This window comes from Protopterus annectens, chromosome 11.part0 (assembly GCF_019279795.1).
Source record: "Protopterus annectens isolate FY-2018-M chromosome 11.part0, PAN1.0, whole genome shotgun sequence".
Lineage (NCBI taxonomy): Eukaryota > Metazoa > Chordata > Ceratodontiformes > Protopteridae > Protopterus > Protopterus annectens.
In genome coordinates this window covers 309805283-309831202 of record NC_056745.1, presented here as the reverse complement: position 1 = coordinate 309831202, position 25920 = coordinate 309805283, and the positions used below count along the sequence as shown (strand labels likewise).

The following is a 25920-nucleotide window of genomic DNA, read 5'->3' as shown; positions in this document are numbered from 1 at the left end:
ACTTGGAGTCCACTACTTTCACACTGTGTGTTCTATCTGTGAGCTAATTTGCAACCCACATAGTGATATAGGGGTTGATGCCTAGTTTGGTGAGTTTATCAATAATTCCTGAGTGACGAATGGTATCAAAGGCCTTGGCCAGAACGAGGTAGGCTGTATGCACTGTCTTACTTTCATCCACAGCTCTGGTGACTGACTCAAAGAAGTCAACCAGGTTGAACAGAGATGATCTCCCTTTCACAAAGCCAAATTGCGTGGGGTCTAGAGTTTGGAGATTTCCTATATCTTTGTTAATCAATTCCATCATAATGTGCTCCATAGCTTTACATATCAGTTCGATGAAGTCCTTTCCTTCCCTATCCTGCATCTGTCAGGTGCCCACATATGCAAGCACCATAGCATTGCAGCTGCCACTAAAATATAGCTACATAGCTTTATGTACCAGTTACAGCCATTCTGCCTAGGATGTGCTAACACATATGGTATGGTCTGTATATGTACTGCTGTATTCTGAGATACAGCAGGCTGCGATTTAAAGTTTTCACTTTGTGTTTGTTTCATTCAAAGGGATAAGTGGCTGCTGTATGGCTTCTGTCATTTGTTTTTGTGTTTTCACTAGATGGATACATTAGCTTATGTATTTGCTGCACTACTCACCTATGTACCCCAGAGTACAGCTAGCTGCTCAGAAGAGCTACTTACACTGCATATGTAATTAAAATTATCATACAGCAGTCCTATCAAGCTTAGCATGCATTGCTAGTGACAAGTCACTATAGCAAGCTTTTTGTTCTTATTAATTTAGTTTTGTTTTTCTTTGTACATATGACTTATTTGTGAATGTCATTACATGAAATTCCCTCTCATTAACTGGCACCTTTTATGTACAGAAATATATTAAACCAACATTAATGAAAATGTATTTATATACTGATGCATATGCACACCTTTAATGAAGACAAGCTTAGATGTCTGCAGTCATTCATGTGTATATCAGGCAGTGATTTCACAGGGTTCTTCTTCTCATCAGTTGCCACATAAGGGTGTTCAGAAGGAGCAGGCGTAGTTACTGAGTTAGAGTCTTAAGTAAAAAGAAACAAAACTCTGTTATCAAGTGTATGACTACATAAAATACAGATATAAATATTGCTAAGTTTAATAGATAATTAGACATAAATGTAAACAAAACTCTTTACAAATGGCAAAACAATCATCTGCATGTTCATGTACTTGTCTGTTGTACCAGTCCCACCCAGAGATGCTGCAGCACGATTGCGGCAGATACAGAGTATTACCCACCATAACTTCACTCAGTAAAGTATGGGATTCCATTTGTTGAGATCTGTTTGATGTACAGCAACAGAACTAGAAATCGCTACATAGGTTAATGGTATTCTAATGTTCAGAATCCACTCATTCTGTAACCAGCAACTAACATCTATACAGGTGACACAGAACATGTAGCCTGTACTAAAAAGCAAAGAAAAACACTATGGAGAGCGCCCTTTTGGTATTTTACATAGAGGTGCCAGAAGATGCTGAAGGCTAGGGTGGCGGACATCCAGAGGGGCATTTAGTGACCTGCACAGGACATTTTAACCTTTTTTTACACTGTGATAAAATACGTGTATACATTATATGCATTGTTTAAACTGTTCACTGGAGCTGCATTAAGAACAATTACAGAAAAATTTCATAACAAAATCATAAATGAAGACACAGGCCAGATTCATTAATGTCTACAGTAAGTGCAAACAATCTGTATTCAAGAAAATGTGTACAACATTTTTTTGTGATTTCTAGACACTCAAAGATTACAGTAAGTGTACATGTAATCTACACTTTGTGGTAACCTTTGTGAATCCCTCTTGATAATTAAATCTCCAAGAAAATGGGTAGGAAAACTAAAATTAGGAGGAAGAGAGTGTGAGTTATGTTTGTGTTCTCTGTTCATCCCATTCCAAATGTGAATTAGATGCATACTGTCACCTGAATGCATGACCTTTAAGTATATGGTCTGTCTGCTCAGAATCTGGATGATTACAGTAAAGAGGGAGGGAGTGATTATCAGGCAACATTAGTAAAAGACAATGGCTTCTGTATGGTAGTTGGACACTGTAATACTCAGACTGCATACAGGTGAACAACTATTGTAAATGCCATATGGTATGGACTCTATGGTTTCAGTCTGTTTTTGGTCAGAGTCCTGACAGCCCACTTTAACTTTATAAGATGAACCTTTTCCAGAGTTTTAAGCCTTCTTGCTTTTGCCATAAAATTGTTACCTGCTTGTGAAGACTGCCAGCCTAGCTAGATAGAATTTTGGAGACAATTCTGTCATTTGTAAATATTAATATAAGCCAAAGGCTTGTTCCCTTAAATGGAAGAAAATTGTGTTAAATGCTGAACGTCAAAAATGTAAAAGCAGTGCACTCTGGTGGAAGAAAGCTGATAAGTCAAGCCTTGTATGACTGATCTCAAACTCTGAGCCATGTTGTCTGGACCAGCAGATTCTTTCTATTATTTTGAGACCAGAGTTAATTGCTAGATTTTACATATATATAATATCTTTAATTGCTGTGGTTTCCTGACCAGGTGCAAGATCAAAGCTATGTTAAACTCTGAGTTTCTGTTAGCCGGGGAAACCAGAGAAGAATGATGTAATCTAAAATTAGTCAGCAGTGATGTATTATCAATTTAAAAGACTGTCTCAGAGAGAGAGAGAGAGAGAGACAGCATTTCTTAGATTTTGTCTAAAGCTGACAACAACTCACCAGTACTCTGCCTTTGCTTTATATGTAAGTTTATTTAAAACTGTGATTGCTCTTTGGAAAAGATAGAAAATAGTAAGTTTAGTCTAGCTGCTTTCTATATTTATGTCAGAACTATTCTACAGTATTATTTTAAGCATTTTCCTGTGATGTCTGAACTCTTGACTAGCACTGTGTAGTAACAAGTACTGTCTTGTGTTTTTATTATTTCTTATTAAATATTTTAAACCTTTCAACTGTGGCTGTTTTGTGTAGAGATAATTTAAGCTCTAGAGTACATTGCATGTATGTAGTGATACTGACCAAGCCACTCCAATAGCTTTAGCCCTGGGTCACACTTACTACTTGGATAATAATATTGCACAGTAATAATGGGACAGCCTTTGGTAAGGGCCTTTTTAGCAGCTGATATTAGTGGTTGATGGCAGCTGGTACTACCTTACAGACTGGCAGGAAGGGGCATAGCTGGAGAACCTGTACCAGCCTTCCCCAGGAGTGTGTGTGTGTTTGTATATTACTCACATCTTAGAATGTGTGTGAGTGTCAGCTTCTTGAGCAGGGACATGAAGCACTGGTTGGACAGACAGGGTGCTGGAGGTTTTAGCTTGACCACTAGGCTGAGATCTGCACCCTATAGCTGTGCCAGTGAGGAGTCTTATTGGGGATCTGGAGAGAAAGAGAGAAACCAGCTCCAGACTGACTGTGATCTCTGTGTACTCTTAAGGGAAATTGTACTTTACTGTGTGTGTATTTATTATCCTTCCCAATGTGGACACCCCTCACTGGTGTTAGTGGTGAGGATTGAGGTTCCTTGATTGCTGGGCCAGTGCATGGGCATCACACTGCTCTATAGTATAGTATAGCAAATTTGCACTTTGGTCAAGGATAAGTGGCTGTCTTGCAGCTTGCAGAATTTGGGTTAGGTAATCCTTGTAGCATTTGCTATGCACATCATCATGGGGGAGCCTCTGCCTTGTTGAATGTTAGCATTAGTGTAGCCAGTTATGCGCATGATGGTGGCTATTTTTTTCAAATATGAATTGATGCCAAAAATCTGGAGGGATGGGGGATAAATGTTTAACATGAATAGCATAATTTTGGTGGCATTTTCTCTGTGGACCTAAATTTTGCCAAAGAGGGTAGGAGATGTATAATTAGTAATTTTATCATAGGATGTTCACACACAAGGACAAATGCATGCATGCATACACACACACAAACACACTCAAGCAAATATTAAAACGGAACAACATTAAATTTGTCACCAGGAGATGGTTACAGAAAGAAATTCATGCAACTGGTATGCCTAATTGGTACATTTAAATCACATAATCAAGAAACAGACAGCTCATGGTAGAAGCCCAATTTCTGAATATTCTATAAAAAAGAGACTGTGATTCAGAACCTAAATGTAATGCTACCCTTTGTAGGTACTGTTTTCACCAGACACCAAATAAAATGCTGCACACAGCAGAATAAAGATATATATATATATATATATATATATATATATATATATATATATATATATATATATATATATATATATATTTATATTTTTTGGGTTGATGTGTGGGGAGGGGGACCTGCATTGGGCAATGCCAGACATAATGTGGCGACTTGCTCAGGGCAATTTTTAATATTAACTCAGTCACCAATTTCTTCACAGTGCAGAGGCTCTGGTCACTATCTTTGACCCCAATACTGCAGAAGTTCTGCCAGAAGGGCCAACTCCCAAACATTTTCAATGATAATTTTGTCTTTGAACAATATAAGCAAATGCAACTTGAAGAACCTTGTTGTCTATTAACTTAATCTAGTCAAATACATGCCTGACTGTGCTGGAAATTAGTTTATACCATCTCCCCTCCAACAGAGTTGTCTTTGCACTCTAAGGATCACCTACTAAGTTGGTCACTATTCCTTCTCTTGTCTTGACCGATAGATTACACTGTATATGCCAGTTACTTAGTCTTCCTGGCTGACAGGTTTTTACATTCAGGAAATGAAAGAAAACCTGTTCTAGTTTATAAAACTCTCCTAATTGCTTTGTATTGGCTATAAATTGTTATAATTTGACTTAAGGGTGGAAGCATGGTAAGAACAGCAAAAATATAAAACACCACAATATCTTGAAAACTTCAGAAAGTTTTGCAATCATACTGAAAAACAAGTTAGTGAACTATAATAACTTCCAGAATAATAGTAAACATAACCCTAAAAATTGTATCCCGGCTATAAATTCAACCCTGACCCCTCTCCCAATAACTGATCACTTGAAACGTCAATACATTTCAAATCTTATTTCATAGATAATATAGCATCTCTAAACAAGGATTCCCCAACATCTAATCCTAACCCTGCCCAGCACCCATGTATCACCACATCCACTTTCACCTTCAAAGCTGTGCCAACATCCTGTTAAACAAACTCAAACCATGCTCTACTTTTACTGCTAACTTTCCAGGTGAGTACCTTAAAATCACAGCCAACAGCAATGCCTACCCTGTCTCAATCCTTATAAATAGGTCAATCCAGAAATCCCACATTCCATCTCTCTGTAAAAAGTCACACATTATCCTTCTGCACAAAGGAAGAAATTCAACAGACATTGCTAACTTTAGACCTATAGCAATTTTATCCCTCCTCTCCAAAATACTTATTCAAAAACAATTGCTAAACCATCTTCTGCAGGAAAACCAACCAGAGAGAACCCCTGCGCTAGCTGGCATAGTAAACTTCCACAACTCCAGCAGGGAACTACAATCAAGTAACAAATCACTGATTGAAGTTAATATATGCAAGAACAGCTCTGGAGAAGCCCTATTCTCCCACTAGGCTGCAAAAGCATGGAACACCCTCCCACCTCACCTCAGGATATAAAATCATACAGCCACATTGAAAGGCCTCCTTAAAACCCACCTCTATGTTAACCTTTTTTTGCAACTGCAAAGACCCCCCCCCCCGAATCCCCACCGGACTATAGGCCATCTAACCCCTGAAGCCTCCATACATACACAATACTACCACCTATGTGCATTGTACATCTTGTAAATATGTACCTACTTCTGGGTACTTCATGTTCATATATTGTACTATTACTGTAAGACTTGGGATCTCCTGACTGTATCATGAGTTTGTTCTAGCATTTAACTGTAAATATTGCAAATATGCACCTACGTCTGGGTACCTTATGTTCAACATTGTACTATCATTGTAGGATTTGTGATCTCCTGACTGTATTATGAGTTTGTTTGCATTTAACTGTTTTTTTTTTTTTTTTTTGCCTCACATGTTAGCATTTTTACCACTTGTTATTAACCTATGTATGTCACCTTGTAACTTCTCAGAGCTTTTCTCCCCAGGACTCCGCTGAAAAAGGACACCTGCTGTCCAGTCGGATTTTATCCTGGTGAAACAAATGTTAAATAAAATAAATAAAATAAAATAAATATTTTTCAGAGGTTAACATAGTAGTGGAGGGGCAGTTAGTAGTATGTAATGAGTTTATGTAGGGGAGGGTGATGTGCTGTTAGTTAGGGCAATAGTGCTCTGTATAAAATATTTATTAAATGTAGTCACGAATTTGAGGAGGAGGGCAGTTTGTGAGTGATGTGGATCTTTTTTGAGCCAGGATTGAGTAGTATTTGAATAGGGGACCAGAAACATTTTGGATAATTTTTATGATTAAGTTGCAGTTGGTCATAGTATTGTTTCTTATCTTTGTATTTTTGTTTTTTAACTTGATTATAAAGTTCCCTGTATCACTGACATTTTTTTTTATTTAGTTACTCCCTCCAAGACTCATCTCTGGTACACATAATGTTTCTGGTGAGGGTGGACAGCCAGGAGGAGTGTTTTACTTTTACTCTTTTCATACATAGAGGGGCAAGTTTATTTTGGGTGTAACTACTTCATCTTCTGTGAGAGTTTTTAGTATAGACCAGCTGAAGGACTCTAGGATACTGCTGAATAAACCTTTATTACATTTTGTGAGATTCCTGGTTAGTTTACGTTGGTAGTTACTGGGGTGATGAGTGATAACTGTATGTCTTTATGCAGGAAGATGGTTACCTGGGGAGTTAGGACAGGCTCCATTGATATATTTATTGGAGTCTGAGACTAAACTCCAGCCAAGAACTGTGCCCTTATTGTATCTGTTGTATCTAGCAGGTGTTGTGATTAGGTAAGTCAGACCAAATAGATTTATGCAAGATGAGGGACTGTCAGAGGTTACATTTTCCCAGTCAGTAATGACATCAACCAGAATTTTTTTTTTTGCTAAGTAATAGTACCCAGGAGAGAATTACTTTGAGTATGGGTATATTGTTTCCAGGGGGTGTACAATACAATAACACAGTATATTTAGAGGTTAGCTTTAAAAGTATTATAGGAGCTAGGGGGTACAGTAGGGAAACACCTCATCTTTTTTTCTGGGGTCAGTCAGTCCTCATAATCTTATAGCCTGGTGGTAGTATTTATGTTGATTTTATATTGGATTTAAGCCATGTTTCAGTGATGGCTAGGATACATGGGGAATAGAGTGATATCCAGGCATGTAGATCTGCAATTTTATTACAAATACTATGAAGATTTAATGTTATCAGACTTAGTTTTTTGGCTGGACTTGTGCTTGACAGAGTGGGAGAATGGCATGTCTGTGAATGGGAATTGGATTGGCTGGAAAATGTCTTTGTATAAGGAGTAAAGGATGCATTAGAAAAGGGATGGCTTGTAAATGAATGAGGGGAGTTATCTGGGCTGTTATGGTGCTTGCAGGAACTGGTGGTACTAAGGTACAGGCTTAGATTAGCAGGGCCAGGGTTTAGATATATGTCCCCACACAATTGAATCTTTGACTTCTGAAGCAAAAAGTTGGAACCGTTTTTAAGGGTGGGTAATAGCGCATGTATTGTCTTCAGGAAGGGAGATCATAGTGAAGTATTCTGTATTTAAGACAGAGTAGTGGAGAGATTGAAAAGGCTAGTAGATACATTAGAATAGTTATTATAATTCTCTATGTTAAGTGGGAGGCTGGAGGCTGGGGCTGTGGTAGAGCAGTTTAAGGGAAAGTAATCGTATGTTAAATGGGAGGTCAGTAATAGAATATGAGAGAATAATATAAGGAGCAGCATTTTATTTACACAAGTTACTAATCAAGGGAATAGGTGGTAGAGGGATAGAGTTTAGGAAAAAAGTCTTTCAGATGGAAAAGTGGATGGAAAAGTGAAAGATTGGGGGAGGTGAAAAAGGATAGTGATTGTCTGAGATATACAGAAAGAGGCTGAAATGATTAAGAGATTACATAATATATTGTGTGGAGGTGTTTTTAACTATCTTGTCACTGAGTGACCAAACTTGGTAAGGTTTGGCTGGGATGGATGAAAGCATGGCTGAGATTACTGAGAGATAAGGTAATTATGTTGTGGGGGAGGAGTTTTTAAGTATCCTGATGCTGAGTGGTCAAATCTGCTAGGGGGTTAGTATGGTGCAGAATAAATGTAGAGTAAGGAGATGTGGGTACGAATTGAGGGTAGGGTAGGGTAGGGGAGTGGAGTAAGCTCAATAGAAGTGAGGGCAAACAGAGCAGGATCCACTTGCTGAGACTGTTTGGAGATCCCAAAAGAAACAATGAGTGGATTATGCCAGGTATTGCACACAGCTATAAGGTTATAAAAGATATAAAAGTCAAAAGCAAAGCACATTTAAAGGGCATAGTGCTTAATAGTGTAGTGTAATATTATTAGCTAGAGCTTGTTCCTTTGAGTTACGGATGTTGAACTTTCCCTTTGGGTGTAATGGGGAAGGAAGGGGGTGGGGGGAGTTTAACGATAAAATGTCAGCTATTAAAGGATGTGGTACTTAAAAGTGCAGTATAATATTGTTAGCCAGAGTTTGTTCCTTTCAGTTAAGGATGTTTGAACTATACTTTGAGTGTGATGGGAAAGGCAGAGAGGGTGAGAGGAAAAAAGCTGAAGGATCAAATGGCAGCTATTAAAACTTTGTTTAGCAAATAGTCTGTTATCCTTTTGCTACTTTAGGGTAAATGCTAAGTAATACACTTATACAGAACTATTGGACAGGCTTTTATGGGATATTAGGTAGGGTAATGTTGACTGTGCCCTCTGTACGTGTGCACACCACTTACATTTAAGAAGACACACTTATACAATGTATATATTGTAATATTTGCCTAGGCATCTATTTTAGCAATAACATACTTGGCCAGATGGTGTAGGCCATCCTTGCCTACATTTTATCAGGAAATCCCTGCAGTCTTGCATTTAGTTAGCAGTTGTGTGCTGAGTTCAAAGATGTAGTTATGTAGGTTTGGAACAGTAAAGCCAGGGTTGTGTTCAGTAACAGAGATGCTGTCAGGGCAAGGTTTGGCCAGATAGTGTAGACTGTCCTTGCCAAGTTTCTGCCAGAAGATCCCTGTGGTCTTGCAGTTAGCTAGCAGGTGTGTGCTGAGTTCAAAGATGAAGTTATGTAGGTTTGGAACAGTAAAACCAGAGAAGTGTTCAGAAACAGAGGTGCTGTCAGGGCAAGGTCTTCTCTGGTGTGCACACTATACTGAAAACAAGTCAGGGAGGGGAGCCTAACTACATTATGCATAAAAAATGTTCCTGTTTTTGTATTGCTTGTAATTCTCTGCATCTGTTGTTTGTTGTTGGGCTTCACTCATATCTGTCTTCCCTAGTAATTTGCTTCTTATTGCTCAGATTGTGAGATAAAGGTCCAGTTAGTTTTAGACAAATCATTTGGAGACACAGAGAGAGTCTCCCTTTCCCTTACCAGTCATTTAGCTGCCTATTCTTGTTATTACTAGTCCCATTCTGAATGCCAGGGGTCACTGTACTCTTACATGCCAAAAGATCTGATAGTAGTGGAGGGTTTATTTGGCTCAATTAGAGTAGAATCTTTTGAAATATCCATATCTTCCACCAATTCATCTGTCCATTTCCACTAACCCATATTATCCTTTACAGAGTTAGGGTAATGTTGCAGCCTGTCCTAGAGCCAGTGGGTACAAGACACTGAATCCTGTTCAGGACAGGTCAGTGATTAATCATAGAATGAATGCCATCACTTACAGGCTGCATGTGCACTTGTAGGCAATCTGGAGCTTGCCAGTTCACCTAATGCATGTCTTTTGGAGGTAGGAGGAAACAAACCATCCAGAGAAAACCCATGCAGAGAAATAAAAAAACATGCAGGCTCTGCACAGAAGGCTCACCATCTGAGAATCAAACTGGGGGACCTCTTGCTGTAAGGCAGCAGTACAACTCATTGCTTCATTGCAATGGCCCCTCCACTAATTCAGGACTCCTTCTACTAGTAGTGGAACTGCATAACTCACCTTTTCTATCACATGTGAGCCTGCAACATCTGATATGACATCACATGCACCACTTTCGGGGACGGTAGGATAGTTTCTTTATAATCTTGTGGCTATCAGTGTAAATACCACCATTGGTCTCCCATGAATAGGATGCCAATGGATGGGATCTATGCAGTCAACAAAATGGAATAAATACAAAAGTAGTAGTTATACTTTTCTTTCTGGGTTCTTATATCTACAGCTAGATGAAATTGTCAGGAACTTCTTATAAAAGACAACATGGGGATTCATAACAGGCCACAAAAATGTTACCAAAAACACATATTATTGGCAGGCATCAGTAATACTTGTAGTACTTTGTAAAACCTCTCAGCACTTTGGAAAGTAATCACCTAAAAAATATCCATATCAATGACAATAGCTACTTAAATAAAAATTATGCTGGTTCAACTTAATAAAATATTAACAGTTTTGATAACCCCAGAAGTCAGTATCACTTTTAGTTAAACATTTCAGATAATAATAATAAAGGAAGTGAACAGAAAATTATTTTCAGTAAGTTACCTGATATATTTTCCCTGTTATCATTTTCTATGACTTGATTGCTGTCAGCTTCATCAGTGTGACTCGTCTGGTTTGCATTTGCTGGCATGTGGCTTATCGTTGAAGCAATCTTAATAAGAAACTGGATCTTTGCCAGTAAAATCCTGTTAATAACTGGCTGCCCAAACAGTGTTATCAGGGATGCAACTGGGTCTTTACTGATTATTCCTTCCAATGCCTACAAAGTAATTTCAATGGTTTTCTATTAAAGGTTCATGGCAGAAGATTTACTGAAACCATTACAACAATATCATTTTATTTATTATTTATTTATTTTATTTTACATTTGTTGACCGGGCTAGTCCAACTGGATACATGTCCATTTTCAGCAGGGGCCCAGGGAGATAAGCTCCATTAAACAAAACATACAGTAGGATAACAATTGGCAAATTAACAGTGATATACATGAGAATACCTAAAAAACACTCAACAACAGCCTAAAAATCTAAACAATTAGGGATCATAGGATATGTTAACAACTGGCTATATGAGAGGAAGGGATAAAGAGCAATTCAAGAGGTGAGAGAAAAAACATAGTGCAACCAGTTGAGAGCCTAACGTTAATTAACGAGACAGAAGCTAGAGTAGAGAAAGCACTGTGAGATAAGCTAGAGTCGGTATAGTTAACTAGTTTTAGACAGCTTGCAGATTCTACTAGTAAGAATGAGCAGAGGACAGATGATGGCAAGTTAAACACATAAAGTAAGGTTTTTAAAAAGGTATATACTCAGGTTTAGTTGAAACATTGAGACATCATTCTGTGACCATGGAGGTCTAATAAGACAGGGATAGTGAAAAAGGCAAGAAGAGAGTGGGTTAATCTGGGTTAGTGCATGGACAAAGCCATAGAGTTCTAAGGAAAGTTTTTAGTTGTTTCTTGAAAAGAGGTGTGGAAGACAGAGAAAAAAGATCACAGGGAAGCTTGTTCCAAGTTTTTCCCACTCTGTTAGTAAAAAGACAGTCCCCAGACTTATTGTTGGATTTATGGATGGTTACTAGCAATTTGTTAGCTGAGCGCAGTCTAGTAAAATTTTTGTAAGGAGTAATAAGGTTACAGAGTATTGGGGTATTACTGGGATGATGCAAGATCTTGTGGGTGATAGTTAGCTGTTGAAGGAGGAGATGATTTTGCAATTCAAGCCAACCTAGCTATTTAAGATTTAGACAGTGGTGGGTTCTAAATGGGGAGCCAGTGGCAAATCTGGCAATGTTGTGGTAGGAGGTTGCCAGTTTGGTGAGGTTACTTTTATATAGATTATGTGTAAATAGGGGAGGCATATAGGAGTGTGGAGATAAGATGAGTGTGGGCGATGGTTGTTCTAGTCAGAGGAGTAAGGAAAGGTTTGATCCTGTAGAGGAAACCATGTTTTCTATTTACTGATTTGATGGTTAGGTTAATGTGAGAGTCAATGCTGAGGTTATGGCCAATAGTTACCCCTAAGAGTTTGGTGGTTGTGTCAGGTACTATGGTAGTGCCATTATTGGATGTGACTGTGAAATCAATTGGGGGGGGACTTCTGTGTGGGAGTGAACAGAAATAATTTCGTTTTTTTTTGGTTAAGGAGGAGACAGCATTGAAGGAACCATTTTTCTACTAGGCTGAACACTTCTTGGGTGATAGACTGGAGTTCAGCAGAGGAGTTAGCAGAACAGATAAATGTTGAATCATCAGCATATTGTATACAGGTGGCTTGAGGAAGGTTTGCATTCAGGTCATTAATGAAGAGAGAGAATAAGAGGGGTCCAAAGATAGAGCCTTGAGGGACACCGAGGGTAATAGGGAGGTGGGTGGATAGGTTATTGTCCCATAGTACAGCTTGTTGTTTATTTTGTAGATAAGACTTAAACCATTTAACTGCCTGGGTATTTAATGAAAGTGATGTAAGGATATCTAAAAGTAGGTGATGACTGACCATATCAAAAGCTTTTGATAGGTCTATAAGGAGAGCAGAGGACAGTTTGTTATTGTTTCTATTTTTATTAATGCAGTCAGGAAAGGATAAGAGAGCAGTGGTGGCACTGTGGAATGGTCTAAAGCCATGCTGACAGTCAGCAAGTAGATTATTCTGGAGAAGGTGGTGAAGTATTTGTTGGTGTATACATTTTTCCATGATTTTTGCTAATGGGGAGAGTAAGGCTATGGGGCAATAGTTTGAGAGTTAATTTGGGTTACCTCCCTTATGTAGTGGGATAATATGGGATATTTTCCAAATAGATGGGATGGATCCTTCGGTAATGGTTCTATTAATAAAGATGGAAATGGGGTAGAAAAGCACTTTTGCAGCAACCTGTAAGTATTCAGCTGGGAGTAGGTCAGCTGAGGGTTTGCATGGTTTCAGTTTATGAAGTAGGGTATAGATTAGGGATGTAGGGACTGATTTTAAATGTAATGTTTGAGGTAAAGTAGATGAAGATGGAGGCAGAATTGAGCTGTCAGGAGGTAGGGTATTAGCTAGAGATTGGACGGTGTCTGTAAAAAAGATGTTGAATGCATCAGCAATCTGGCTGGGAGAGTTTTGAGAAAAGCCAGAAGGGGTTGGAGTCTTGGAGTGTCCTGGTTGTAGAAGTCTATTCTTCCCTGACCAGAAACTCTGAGGATTCTGTTGATGGGTTTGTTGGAGTTTGTAGTAAATTTTTTTTTTGTCAAGAAGTATGGATTTTTTTGAGGAGATTCTCAGATGTCTAAATTTTGGTGGTCTGTTGGGTTTTTAGTAGTTCTCCATTTGGCCCAGATTTTGTTTTGCACTAGTATTTTTTGCCTGGTCTCTTTAGAGAGCCAGGGAGCAGTTTTGCTCCTAGTTCTAAAAGTACAAGAGGGGGCATGGTGATCTAGGATTTGTAAGAAATTACTGTTGAAGCATGACACTGCTTCGTCAAGAGGGAGGTGTTTTAGTGGTGACCAATTACAAGCTTTAAGTTTTGTTTGGAAGCTTAATGGGTTAAAGTTTTTTTTGTTCAGGGTAGATCTAAAGATTATTTGGTTGGGAATAAAGGTTTTTTGTCTAATTATATATGTTAGTGAGTGGTCACTAATGTCTTCAGGAAGGATGCCCGAATTATATGAGTGGGGATGACTATTCACTAATATCCAGTCTAAGGTGCTCTGTTTGTTACTAGGTTTATGGATCCTTGTGGGGCTGATGATAGTTTGGTGAAAGCCATATAGATTTATATGGGAAGTTGGTTTGGCAGAAGTGCAACTAATCCAGTCAATATTAAAGTCCCCAAGCACAATGGTTTCTTGGGGGAAAGATGTAGAGAGCCAGCTGAGGATGCTTTCAAGGGTTGTGATATTATTGCCTGGAGGAAGGTAGGAGCAAATTATATATAAGGATTTACTAGCATTAATTTGTAGCTTACTGACCAGGATTTCAACATTGTTTGGTGAGGGAGGTAGTACATCTAGAGATGTAATCTCATCATCAAAATTATGTTGTCTTTGTCCCTGTATGAAAAAATAAATGGCAAGTTACATATACTTATGTTTTTTCTATACCAGAAAAGGTGAAAACAAAACCTGTAAACTACTTTCTTTAAGTATCAGAAATGTTATAACCTACTTGATTTCTTAATTAAGGAAATTTCTCAGTTACCAACTGATCTGGTTCCTAAACAGAAGTGCAGTTTTCATGAGAGCAGCACTAGTGAAAATGATCTAGATCAAAACAAATAAAACCTAACTATCTGACTCCTACTGTGACCTCCTGAACAGTTACTACCATCCAGAGAGTTAACTAGACTATTAGGGAATGGAAGTGGATAGCTAGGCCTTTCTTCTATATCACACGGATAGCTTGGCCTTTCTTCTATATCACACAGACATAGACACACACACACACACACACACACACACACACACACACACATATACCGACCCCTAACAATTTAGAGACACCAGTCCATCTACTACATGTTTTAGTTTGTGTGAAAAATCTGATACACCTGGAGAAAACCCATGAGAAATTAAGGAGGACATGTACCCGCTACACAGAAAGTATCCCAGCTGAAAACAAAACCAGAGAACCTTTTACTTTGCTTGCTCTGAGGTGACAATGCTATTTACTGTGCCACTGTGCCAGTTCGCCTTTTTTTCTTGAAAATGCCATTCTAGGAATATGCTCTGGTATTGTAGAACATTGTAGCATTTGATTTTCTGAACTCTTTTAAGTATTATTATCAGCTCAAAAGAGAAAAAAAATGACTTCTTTAACTGAAGGCTGTCAGCAGCTGAGCATTTTGCAATTTTATATACTTGAACATTTATTTATTTATTGAATTTGCTTAACAGGAAAGGCTGTTTGGTTATATAACCCCTTTTTAGTAGAGGCGCGGGGAGAAAAGCTCCATAAGCTAGTTACAATTTATGACAATATCAATAAAATAATATTCTTAGTATGACAACAGTATAACAGTACTGTATGACAAAAATCATAATTAGTTTACAGTGTTTAACACAGAGCAGTCTGTATAGCTGAACAGTGTAGTGATACATCTTGTTACTGATTCTCAAGTGATAGTGACAGAATATAGTATAAACATGCTGAAAGAATACAAGAATAGTAGTAAGGTCAGAGGTGGGCTTGAGGTGTAAGAAAGATAGTACAGAGGGATAATACAGATAAAAGTACATATTACATTAGTAGTGAGGTGAGCTGGGCTATTGAAGTAGATAAGGACATATAATTAGGGCAAGTTATAACTTGTTGGCATGTGGCAAGGAGGCATAGGAAATATAATCTGTTATAGACTAGTTATATACACTACATACATTAGGGGAGGAAGTCTATATTAATCAGAAGCTATGCAGAAATATCCAGGAATTGATACAGAAATGCTTCAGCTCACATTTTTAATATGAGAAGGCTATTTGTTTGCCTTAGAGTAAGAGGGACTGAGTTCCATATTTTGGAGACAGAGTACAAGGCATCTCCAGCTGCATTGTTTTTTTTTTTGCATGGAAAGGAGCAACATCTGTTTTGAACGAAGGGTCCTAGTAGTTGGTGATGGTATGTGGTATGTGATATTTTGTGGTCTAGAACATATTTCTGGTTTGTGAACTAGATTATGGGTTATTAGGAGCTGTGAGTATACAAGGTAGTGGGATATTTCCATCCAGTTTAGGTATTTGAAGGCACAGCAGTAGTGTGCCCTATATTGGAGATTTGAGGCAAATTTATAACACTACTCTAACTTGATTTTTTTATTTACTTACACATGTCTTTCCACATCACTGATGCAGTATACATAACCTAAGGGATCTCAAGGGATCTCTTGGTAAGGATAGCCCAACATCCGGGCAGCATACCAAAGCCTTTTGTACTTATAGGCATCGTACGTAACATCTACACTCCCTGTGCAAGGTGTGGAGCATAAGGGTGATGTATGGGCACACACATTCCGAACTACTTTGCTGCCCATCAGAATGCCATCATTGAACGTAAGTCTTCTGTGCTGGTAACCAAGCCACGTTTCAGATAAGTGCCTCATTGGGGTGTCTTCTTATCTTCATTTTTTTATTTAGTGATGTTGAGATCATGTCATCCAGAAAGAGAAAATATCAGCATGGGAGGCAGATTCCCCATAAAAACCATCATGACTAGTGTCGTTTCTGTTTGGGTATTTCCCACAACCATATGCAGTGTTCTATCTGGGAGCCTTTTGTCCCTAAGACCCTATGTAGTTGTCTGTCCTCTTTATCTGTTTACATTGAAAGCCCCTGTCTTAAGTTGTTGACTCAGGGTGTTATGGTAGATTCTTCCTGTCCTGAGGGTCAGCCATTTGCTAAAGGTCTGACCCTGGACTTTTCTCTTCAGATTAGTGAAAGCCCAGAGGATCGTCTGGTGGTTGCCTCCAATTACTCTGCCAATACCCTATAGGTGGCTGGCATGGATCCAACTTCTCGCAAATCAGAGGCTTTACAAATGTCTGCTCCTAACAATGAGGTGGAACCTCAAATGATTGTTTCTAAGGGACTGAGGGGAATTCCACAGATCTTTAGTTAGGGAGGAGATCCCTACTATGCTTATTGAATGTTGACAGGGTTCCAAATCTGTGAAGGTGTTTTGTGTGGATGGCCCACAAAAAATGAAACAGAAAGCCAAGCATATTTCACCTGTAACTAACGATCCCTAAAGTGAATGGCAGAATTTTATTCAGGGATTATTTACTTATTTAGTGGCATTAAAGTCTCCTCAAGGGGTATATGTGCCTGCCCTCCCTGGTCTTCCACTCATCGTAAAACACCCAGGGAACTAGACTCTTCAGTTGAGGATCTAGTTTCTGGAGAGGAGTCCCTGGCTTACTTTTCTCAAATTCTTTCCCCTTGGACTAGGGTTGAGAGGAAGAGGATTCTATTAGTCCAGATTCTCATTTGAAAGAGCACTCCTTTGGGGATATTTTTGCCTGCATGATGGAGTTCTTTAAGTGGGATTGTTCTCAAGTCTCTGACATTCAGAAAAGGTATCTCCGGATGGAGTCTCCTAAGCCATTAGCTGCCCTCCCCATTCTGGTTGCCCTCCTGGATACCTTTTCAGTGGTTTCTGTTGCTCCTGATTCTCAGACCCCTGCACCCAAGAAATCTGATAGATATTACAAGATGCCTGACAAGTGTAAATTTCTTTATAAATGCCATCCTGCTGACCCTTCTGTAGTGTCTGTCTCTTCTGACAAGCCCTCCAACCTGTTGTCATCTTCCAAGTTGCTCTCTTCAGATAAGGACAGTAGGGCCATGGAGAGGCTGGGCAAAAAGATTTACACTGCTGCCACTTTATCCTTTCAGGTAATCATCTACTAGATTCTTATGACCAGGTATCTTTTGGCCCTCCTTTCTCAGGTTTCCAAAGTGGTTTCTGACCTTCCTTACTGTGAAGGTAAGGCTTCTGCCTTTCCTCTGTTGGTGTCTACCGCTCAAGTTGATTGCCAGTCTTTCAAATGCAGCTATGATGCAGCTGATGTCTCATGTAGTGCATCTGCCTTTGGTTCTGTCATGAGCCATTACTCTTGGCTTCATTTTCAGGCTTTGCCTGATGACATTAAGGCCAAATTGCTGGATGCGCCTTTGGATAATAAAAATGTTTTTGGTACTGCTGCTGCTGAACTTTTGAAGTCTCTCCAGGATAAGGGTAAAGCCTTGCCAAAGTTGAAACATATTTTTGTTTCTCCTGTTCCTAGGTTTCAGAGGAATTATCCCTCCAAATCTGCCTTTGTTGGTAGGCAGTCCCACCGTCCATCTAAGGGAAAAAAAGGTCCTAACATATGCCTCCTGCTAAGTCTACTCAAACCGCTACCTTCTAGAAACCTGCTTTTCAGGCTAAGATGGGTTCCATTTGACAGTTTGTTTTCCCTTTCCCTTCGCCAAGTTCCCTTATGCCTTAATTTTTCCCTGTCTCTTCCAAATTGGTTAAAGATCACAGCAAACTTTTGGGTTCTGTCCATTACTCACCAGGGATATTTCATGGTTTGGAAATCCCTTCCTCCTTTTTGGGCATACTTCAGCCTCCTCAGGAACAACTTCTTTTCTCAGAGGTGCTTCATTCTCTTTTGGTCCAGAGCACCTTTCAACCTGTGCCTAGGTAGGGATGGGGTTTTATACCAGAATATTTTTGTTCCCAGAAAGAAGGACATGTGGAGACCAGTTCTGGATCTTTCCCAGCTAAACACCTTTCTCAAAATTCCTTCCTTTCAGTTGTTGTCTCTTCAGACTTTATTTCCACTTCTTCTACTCCAGGCATTTCTGGTATCTCTGGATTTCAAGGATGCCTGGCTTCATATCCCTATCCATCCCCTTTTCACGACTTTTTTACATTTCTTTTATTCCTTGCATTTTTGGTTCTCTGCTTTCCCCTTTGTCCTCTCTACTGTCCCAAAGGTATTCACCAAAGGCTTCACTCCTGTCATTACCTTTTGCAGTATAAGTGGTATTTAGATCTTTCCCTAATTGAATGATATGCTCATTCAAGCTTGTTCCCCCCAAAGCTCTGCTTCAGGATCTCACATTTACTATTTTCATGTTACAGAGTTTGGGGTTCACCATAAACTTCCAGAAATCAGCTACGATGTCTTCTCAGGATCATATTTATTTTCCTCGGTTGCCGGCTTTAGACCATCCCCATATTGGCATCTCTGCCTGCATTCAAGGCTCTGTCTTTCACTGCCTTTTCCGAGTCTTCTTCCTCTGAATTCAATCACAGCCATGGAATTGCTCAGGGTCCTCAGGTTCATGGCTTCCACCACTCCCCTGCTTCCTCTTGCCAGACTCCACATGATAAAGCTTCAGTGGTACCTCAAGTCAGTGTGGCTCCAACATTACCACTCCATGGACTTCTCAGTACTCATCCTTCCCTGTTTCAAGCTTGACCTTCAGTGGTGGATTTATCAACTTTCCCCTAAACGCAGGGTTTCCTTTCCAAGCTCCAGTTCCAACTCAATAGCTCTTTACAGAAGCCACAGACAGGGGAGAGGGAGACTCCTTTGACTCTCTCAAAGTTCAGGGTCTCTGGTCTCTTCATCAGAGGTTGGACAACATCAATATAAAGTAGATAAAGGCTCTGATTCTAGCTTTTCAGAATTTTAATTTCCTCTTTCATCCTGGGCCCCTCAAAACTTTCACAGAAAATATCGCAGTAATATGTTATGTCAACAAGCAAGTGGGTACAAGGTCCTATCTTCTTTGCAGAGTAGCTCTTCAGGTATGGGATCTAGTTGTCCAGTGTCAAGTGACTCTTCAGGCAGTTAATATTCCCTCAGAGCACAGTCTAGTGGCAGACTCTTTGAGCAGGCCTAGTGCACAAGCTCATGAATGGATGCTTTACAGAGATGGGTTCCTGGACATTGTCCATTGGTGGCATATTCCTTAGTTAGATCTTTTTACCTCCACTCTGAGCAGACAACTTCGTCTATTCTGTTCCAGTGTCTCAAGTCCTCTGGCTTCGAAAGTAGATGCCTGTCTTTTCCTTGGAAGGGGATGTTTCTGTATGCCTTCCCTCCCCTTCCTCTGTTACAAGTCTTCTACAAGATGAGGCAGGACTCTTGCAAAATCTTGCTAGTGACTCCATTTTGGCACAGACAGTATTGGTTCCCCATTCTTTCTCATTTGACCAGGGGCAATCACCACAAGTTTTCTCACTGGGTAGATCTTCTCACACAAGACAAGGGGTCTGGTATCCATTCACACTTGTCCACTCTTCAACTGCTGCTGTGGGTGATAGGATTTTGAACACTTTTAGGGCACTGTCTTTCTGAGGACATGCTGTGGGTTCTGTAGGAGGCCAAGAAATCATGTATATCCAAATAGAAAAGATTTTCTGTCTGGTGCCTGTCTCAACATCAGGATCCCCTATCTGTGGAATTTCCACTGTTTTTCCTCTTATTTGTGCAATCTGCTACATGCTGGGTTAGCATATTCTTCAGTTAATGCTCACCTGTCAGCAGTTTCTTCTTGTCTGCCCTTGACTCCTCCTCTGGCCTCTAGATTTGAGGTCAAGCATTTCCTTAAATGTGTCCTGCATATCAGGCCTCCCAGGAAGCCTATTGCGCCTTCCTGGGACCTAATGTTTGTACTAGAAAAACTGACTAAAGCTCCTTTTGAGACTGTTTCCTCAGCTTCCTTACAAGTTTGTACTTGGAAGAATGCTTTTCTTTTGGCTCTCACTTCAGCCAAGATAGTGTTTGAGCTTCAGGCACCTATGGTTGTTCCTCCTTTCTTAGTTTTCCATGGAGACAGAGTGTCTGTTTGTACTAAGCCTTCTTTTATGCCCAAGGTGGTCATTGAGTTGTCCCTTAATCAGTATATTCATCTCCCTTCCTTTTTTTCCTTTTCCACAGTCTGCCAATGAGAATGTACTTCACACCTTGTATTACACAGACCGCTCAGATATTACTTGGATAAGACTAAAGTTATTCACAAATCTAAGCAGCTCTTTTTTTTTCTCTTTCATGCCAGGTCTTTGGGTTTGGCTGTTTCTAAGCAAGCCATCTCTTCCTGGATTTCTAAGGTCATGTCCTTTTGTTATTCTTTTCATGGTAAATGTCTTTCTTCAAATACCATAATGTTCCTCACATTCTGAAACAAAGCTAGCATAAATTTAACATGTGAGCTTGACAAGTGAGAATTTTTTTAAAATAAGTGTTGCAGAAGAACACACTTTTCCTCAAATCTTTCAAGGACTTTTCCATCATTGTCTGGAGTGGAGAGATTAGCATTAAATGGATTCTCTGCAGCAGGCTCCCTATCCACTCAAGTAGAGTTCCTCCTTAACCCTACTTAAGTGCAACTTGGTTCAATAGATGACTGATCTGAAATTCACCCCTGATCTGGTGTCTATGTTTCTGAAGGACATAAACAGGTAGTAAATCATCCCCAATATATTTAAATCAAATGTGCGGGTCATATTTGGGTTGTGCAACTAGGCTTATAATGGTCCTAGTGGTTGTTAGCCTAGTATACACCTACGAACTTATAAGCAGCTAGATTTTCTAGGGAAATCACTGCTGGGTCTGAGCTGAGGATAGAAAATAAAAACAGCAAGACTGTAGAGTGTTATATAATCTATCTGCTTTCTTAAGGGCAGTAGGCTGGCTGTCAGGCAAGTTACCAGTTGTAATAAATACACCCTCCAATGATGGAAGAAGAGGAGAACTGGAGTAGGTTAAGGAAATTCCATTTGCAATAAATCATAATACTTGAAAACAACTGATTTGTTCTACATATGGTTTCAGAAAATGAAAATCCACCCAAAGGATTGTCAGAAGAAACTCCTTCTACAGAATCAGAACCAGAAACCTGAGAAAAGAAAGCAGCATTTGTCCTTTCACAATCATTTGATGTTCAATGTCTTACGCATCTTCAGACAGTGAAGAAATAGTACAGTTGTGTACTCTTACCATAAATGTAGATGTTCGGTTGTGTTCACTGTTGCAGTCATCACTGTAGGGTTCTTCCTGCCAGCAGCAGCCCCCGTTCGGCCAGAATCCCAAAGTCTGGATCGGGCGCCAGCTGAGGTCGCATTTATCCTGACGTCAATGCGCCGGAAGGTATAAAGACCTCAGCTGACGCCATTTCCCCAGTTTTTCTTGCCCCAGAAGTCAGGTGCCCAGAAAGAAAAGGCTAAAAAGGAAACCATGCCCAAAACCTCAGCAGCCAAAAATACCTCATAACAGACAATACTCAAGGAAAAAACAAAAGAGGGGATAGGAGGGAGGGTAACCCAGACTGCAACAGTGAACACACTCGAACATCTACATTTATGGTAAGAGTACACAACTGTACTATGTCCTTCGTGGTTCACTGTTGCAGTCATCACTGTAGGGTTGAGTCCCAAAGCTAAGAAAGGGTGGCTGGAGGAGAAACAGAGGGAGCGGTCACAAAACCTTGCAAAACCGCAAAAGCAAAGCCTGCCCTGGATTTAAAATTGAGAGGGAGGTTGTAATGCTTATAAAAAGTATGTACAGAACTCCAAGTAGCAGCTTCCAAAATATCCTTGGTAGGAACTCCACAAAGAAAAGCTGCTGAAGTAGCAGTAGCCCGGGTAGAATGAGTCCTAACATGAACAGGATCTGGATTGCCATGAGAAGAGTAACAGAACTTGATGCAATGGGCAATCCACTTGGAAATAGTTTGCTTAGTGATTGCTTTCCCCTGAACAGCAGCAGCATAAGCGACAAACAACTGATCAGATTTCCGGAATAACGTGGTCCTGTCCAGGTATAGACGAAGCTGTCTGTGCATGTCTAGAGAGTGTAAAAGATTTTCTGCTTCACTGTGAGGATTAGGATAAAAGGTAGGCAAATGAATAGACTGATTCAAGGCCACTGCTGAAACCACCTTGGACATAAATGTGGGATTAGTCCGTAGAGATACCCTGTCCTGATGAAAAATAAGGAAGGGTTCCACAGCCATGAGTGCTTGCAATTCCGAGATTCTTCTAGCAGAGGTAATAGCTAAAAGAAAAGCAGTTTTCGAAGACAAAAATTTTAAATCCGTGGAAGCTGCAGGTTCAAAAGGAGACAAAGTTAATTTCTCCAAAACATAGTTAAGCTCCCAAGTGGGAACAGGAGCCCTTATAGGGGGCCGAATATTCTTAGCCCCTCTAAGAAATTGTTTAAGTAATGGATGAGAAAAAATCGGAAGATCCGTATCGTAATGTGCAGAAATAGCAGAAGCATGAAGCTTAATAGACAAAAAAGATAGGCCCGTATGTAATAATTCTGTCAGATACTGTAAAATCAGAGGAATGTTCGGAACAGAAGAATCACCACCCTGGACTTGGCTCCAGGAGCAAAATCTTTTCCAGTTTCCCGCATAAGATTTTCTAGTGCTGGGCCGTCTAGCTTCAAGGATTACATCCGATACCTGTTTGGAAAGGGCAGAGGTGTTTACAGACCCTGGATCCGCCAGGCAGCTAGATGCAGAGTCTTGACATGACTGTGCAGTATCCGGCCGTCCCGTTGAGACAGTAGATGAGGGATGTGAGGCAGAATCCAGGGAGGCTCCTGAACCAAGGTCATCAGAGTGGAATACCAGAAATGCCGAGGCCAATTGGGAGCCAGTAGAATCATGTGCGGTCTGTCCTGTTTTATCTTCAGATGTACCCGAGGTAGAAGAGGAAAGGGAGGAAAAGCATATACTGAGAGGTGTTTCCAACTGAATGAGAGGGCATCCACTTTCCATGCTAGTTTGTGGTAGGTCCTTGTGCAGAATGTTGGAAGTTGATGATTCCGAGAGGATGCAAAGAGATCTATGTCCGGACATCCCCAAGCCTTTATAATCATCCTGAATAACCGAACGTCCAACATCCATTCGTGTGGATCTGAAATGCGTCTGCTCAAGGTGTCTGCCAGAGTGTTGTCTTTCCCTGGCAGGAATTGCGCCTGTAAGTCGACACTGAAGGTCAGAACAGTGTACCAGAGATTCATGGCTAATCTGTACAGGGGGTAAGAGTGAGAGGCCCCTGCTTGTTGATGCACCACATCACTGTAGTATTGTCTGTCCATATCAACAATTGTCCTGGTAGAAGAAGGTCCCTGAAGGCTATCAGGGCATTCTGTACAGCTAGCATCTCCTTCAAATTTATGTGCAGGTGCATTTGTTCCTTCATCCAAACACCCTGAAGACATCTCCCGTGCATGTGGGCTCCCCAGGCATAATCTGAAGCATCCGTTGTCAGAACTTGGTCGGTCGGTGGAGGACAAAAAGGCTTCCCCTTGTTCTGTAGACAGGCTTCGGCCCACCAAAAAAACTCTCACTGGAGACAAGGCAAAATCATGACCACTGTTTCCAAACTGTGGTATTGCTGAGACCAGACACTCTTGAGGTACCACTGCAGTTTCCTCATATGCAGCCTTGCATATGGTATTAGCAGAATGCAGGAGGCCATGTAATCCAAAGCCTGCAGAATTTTTCTTGCAGTCAGCTGTTTCATTGAAGCCAGGTGTCGGAAAAAAGAAGCCAGTTGCACTTTTTTGTCTGGTGTCAAGGAAGCCATCTGGGTTGAAGTACTCAGAAGAGCACCCAGGAAAGTAATCTGTTGTGTGGGTACCAGATTTGATTTCTTTAGATTCACTGTGAAACCGAGGCACAGAAGATGACGCTGCACAAAAGCTAGATGCCGAAGTAGAGTGTCTTTGTCGTCCGCTTGAAGAAGACAGTCATCCAGATAAGGGTAAATTTGAATCCCCGTCTGTCTGCAAAATGCCATTACTGGTGCCAGGCACTTTGTAAAGACCCTGGGTGCAGTAGATAAGTCAAAGGGCAGCACAGAGAACTGGTAATGTTTCGAGCCCGCTTTGAAACGCAGATACCCTCTGTACTCTTGACTTATAGGAATATGCAGGTAAGCGTCTTTTAAGTCCAAAGTCACCATCCAAGCGTTCTTGCCCAACATAGGCAGCAGCTGCTGCAGAGTGACCATCTTGAATTTTGGTATATCTAGGAAAGTGTTTAGTACAGAGAGGTCCAGGATTGGTCTCCACAAATTTTCCTTCCTGGGAACCAGGAAAAGTCTGGAATAAAAACCTTGCCCTATTTCTAAATTTGGTACCAATTCTATGGCCCTCATAGCCAGGAGGGACTGAACCTGCCGTTGTGCCTCTGCCCACTGATGATTTGGCAGGTCTGGCCAACCGTTTGGTTTTGGCATAGTGTGGAAATGAAATCTGTAACCTCTTGAGACTATGTCCAGAACCCATTTGTCCCGGGTTATGGGGCTCCAATTTTGATAAAAAAGAGAAATCCTTCCCCCCAAAGGAGCTTCCAGGAGAGGAGCCCCTGGAACCAGAAAGGGAGAGTCATAAAGACTGTTTTCGGTAGGGTTGAGACTTATCTTCACCTCCCCTGGGAGAGGGGGCACTCCACTGCCTATTCCTAAAATGGGACTGTGACTGCCCCCTACCTCTGGAATGCCTGAATCTGCCTCTCTGAGACCTGTCCGACCCCAGAAAGGACCAAGGTTTAGTTGGCCAGTGTCTGCTAAATCTAGGAGGTTGCACTTGTAGAAAATCCTTAACTGTCTGCATAGATTTGGCTTTGTCTTCCATTTTCTTCAATACCTCTTCAGCTTTGGACCCAAACAGAACATTGTGCTGCAAAGGGGCATCCAAAAGTTTGGCTTTAATCTGATCCACCAAGCTTTGATCTCTTAACCAAGCAAGTCTTTGAATAACAGCTCCAGTTGTTGCAGCCCTACAAGAAGCTTCCAAAGAATCAAAACCACAATGCAGGGTATGTTTACCCACTTGTTCAATAGCATGCAATAAATCCTGTAACTCCTGATTATCCGCACCAATAGACACAGCTGACATCTTTTGTTGAAATACAGACAAAAGGTATTGCTGATACTTCAACATATGAAAGTGACAGTTCAAAGCCCTAATAGACAATGTAGCAGAAGTATAAACCTTTTTACCCCATCTCTCCAAAGCCCTGGACTCTCGGTCAAAGGGAATAGGATTTTTAGCAGAGGCCGCTTTAACACCCTTAGGACCCTGAGAAATTGTTTCCGGATCAGGCGAAAGATTTTTAAAAAGAAATTTATGAGAATCTGGAACCCTATAATACCTATCTGGTTTGGCCGGAGTAGGGGGAAAAGAATCAGGAGAGAGAGAAGCTTCTGAAAAAACATCATCAACAATGTCCAATACAAGGGGAATAGCCAGAGGCTTATGCTGTGGGAGTAGAAGAAAATCCCTAAGCCTTTTCTTGGATTCAGA

At 40.4% G+C, this 25920-nt stretch overlaps 1 protein-coding gene across 1 annotated transcript in view; it reads right to left on the bottom strand.

Annotated features, from left to right (window-relative positions):
• Positions 1-25920, bottom strand: part of CFAP54 (cilia and flagella associated protein 54) — a 2749537-nt gene that overhangs the window by 348948 nt on the left and 2374669 nt on the right. Inside the window, exons 54-55 of the mRNA XM_044087198.1 lie at positions 10678-10894; positions 948-1081 (exon numbers count right to left, since the gene is read on the bottom strand). Of these exons, the coding sequence (XP_043943133.1) occupies positions 948-1081; positions 10678-10894 (351 nt within the window). The remainder of the gene's footprint in view (positions 1-947; positions 1082-10677; positions 10895-25920) is intronic.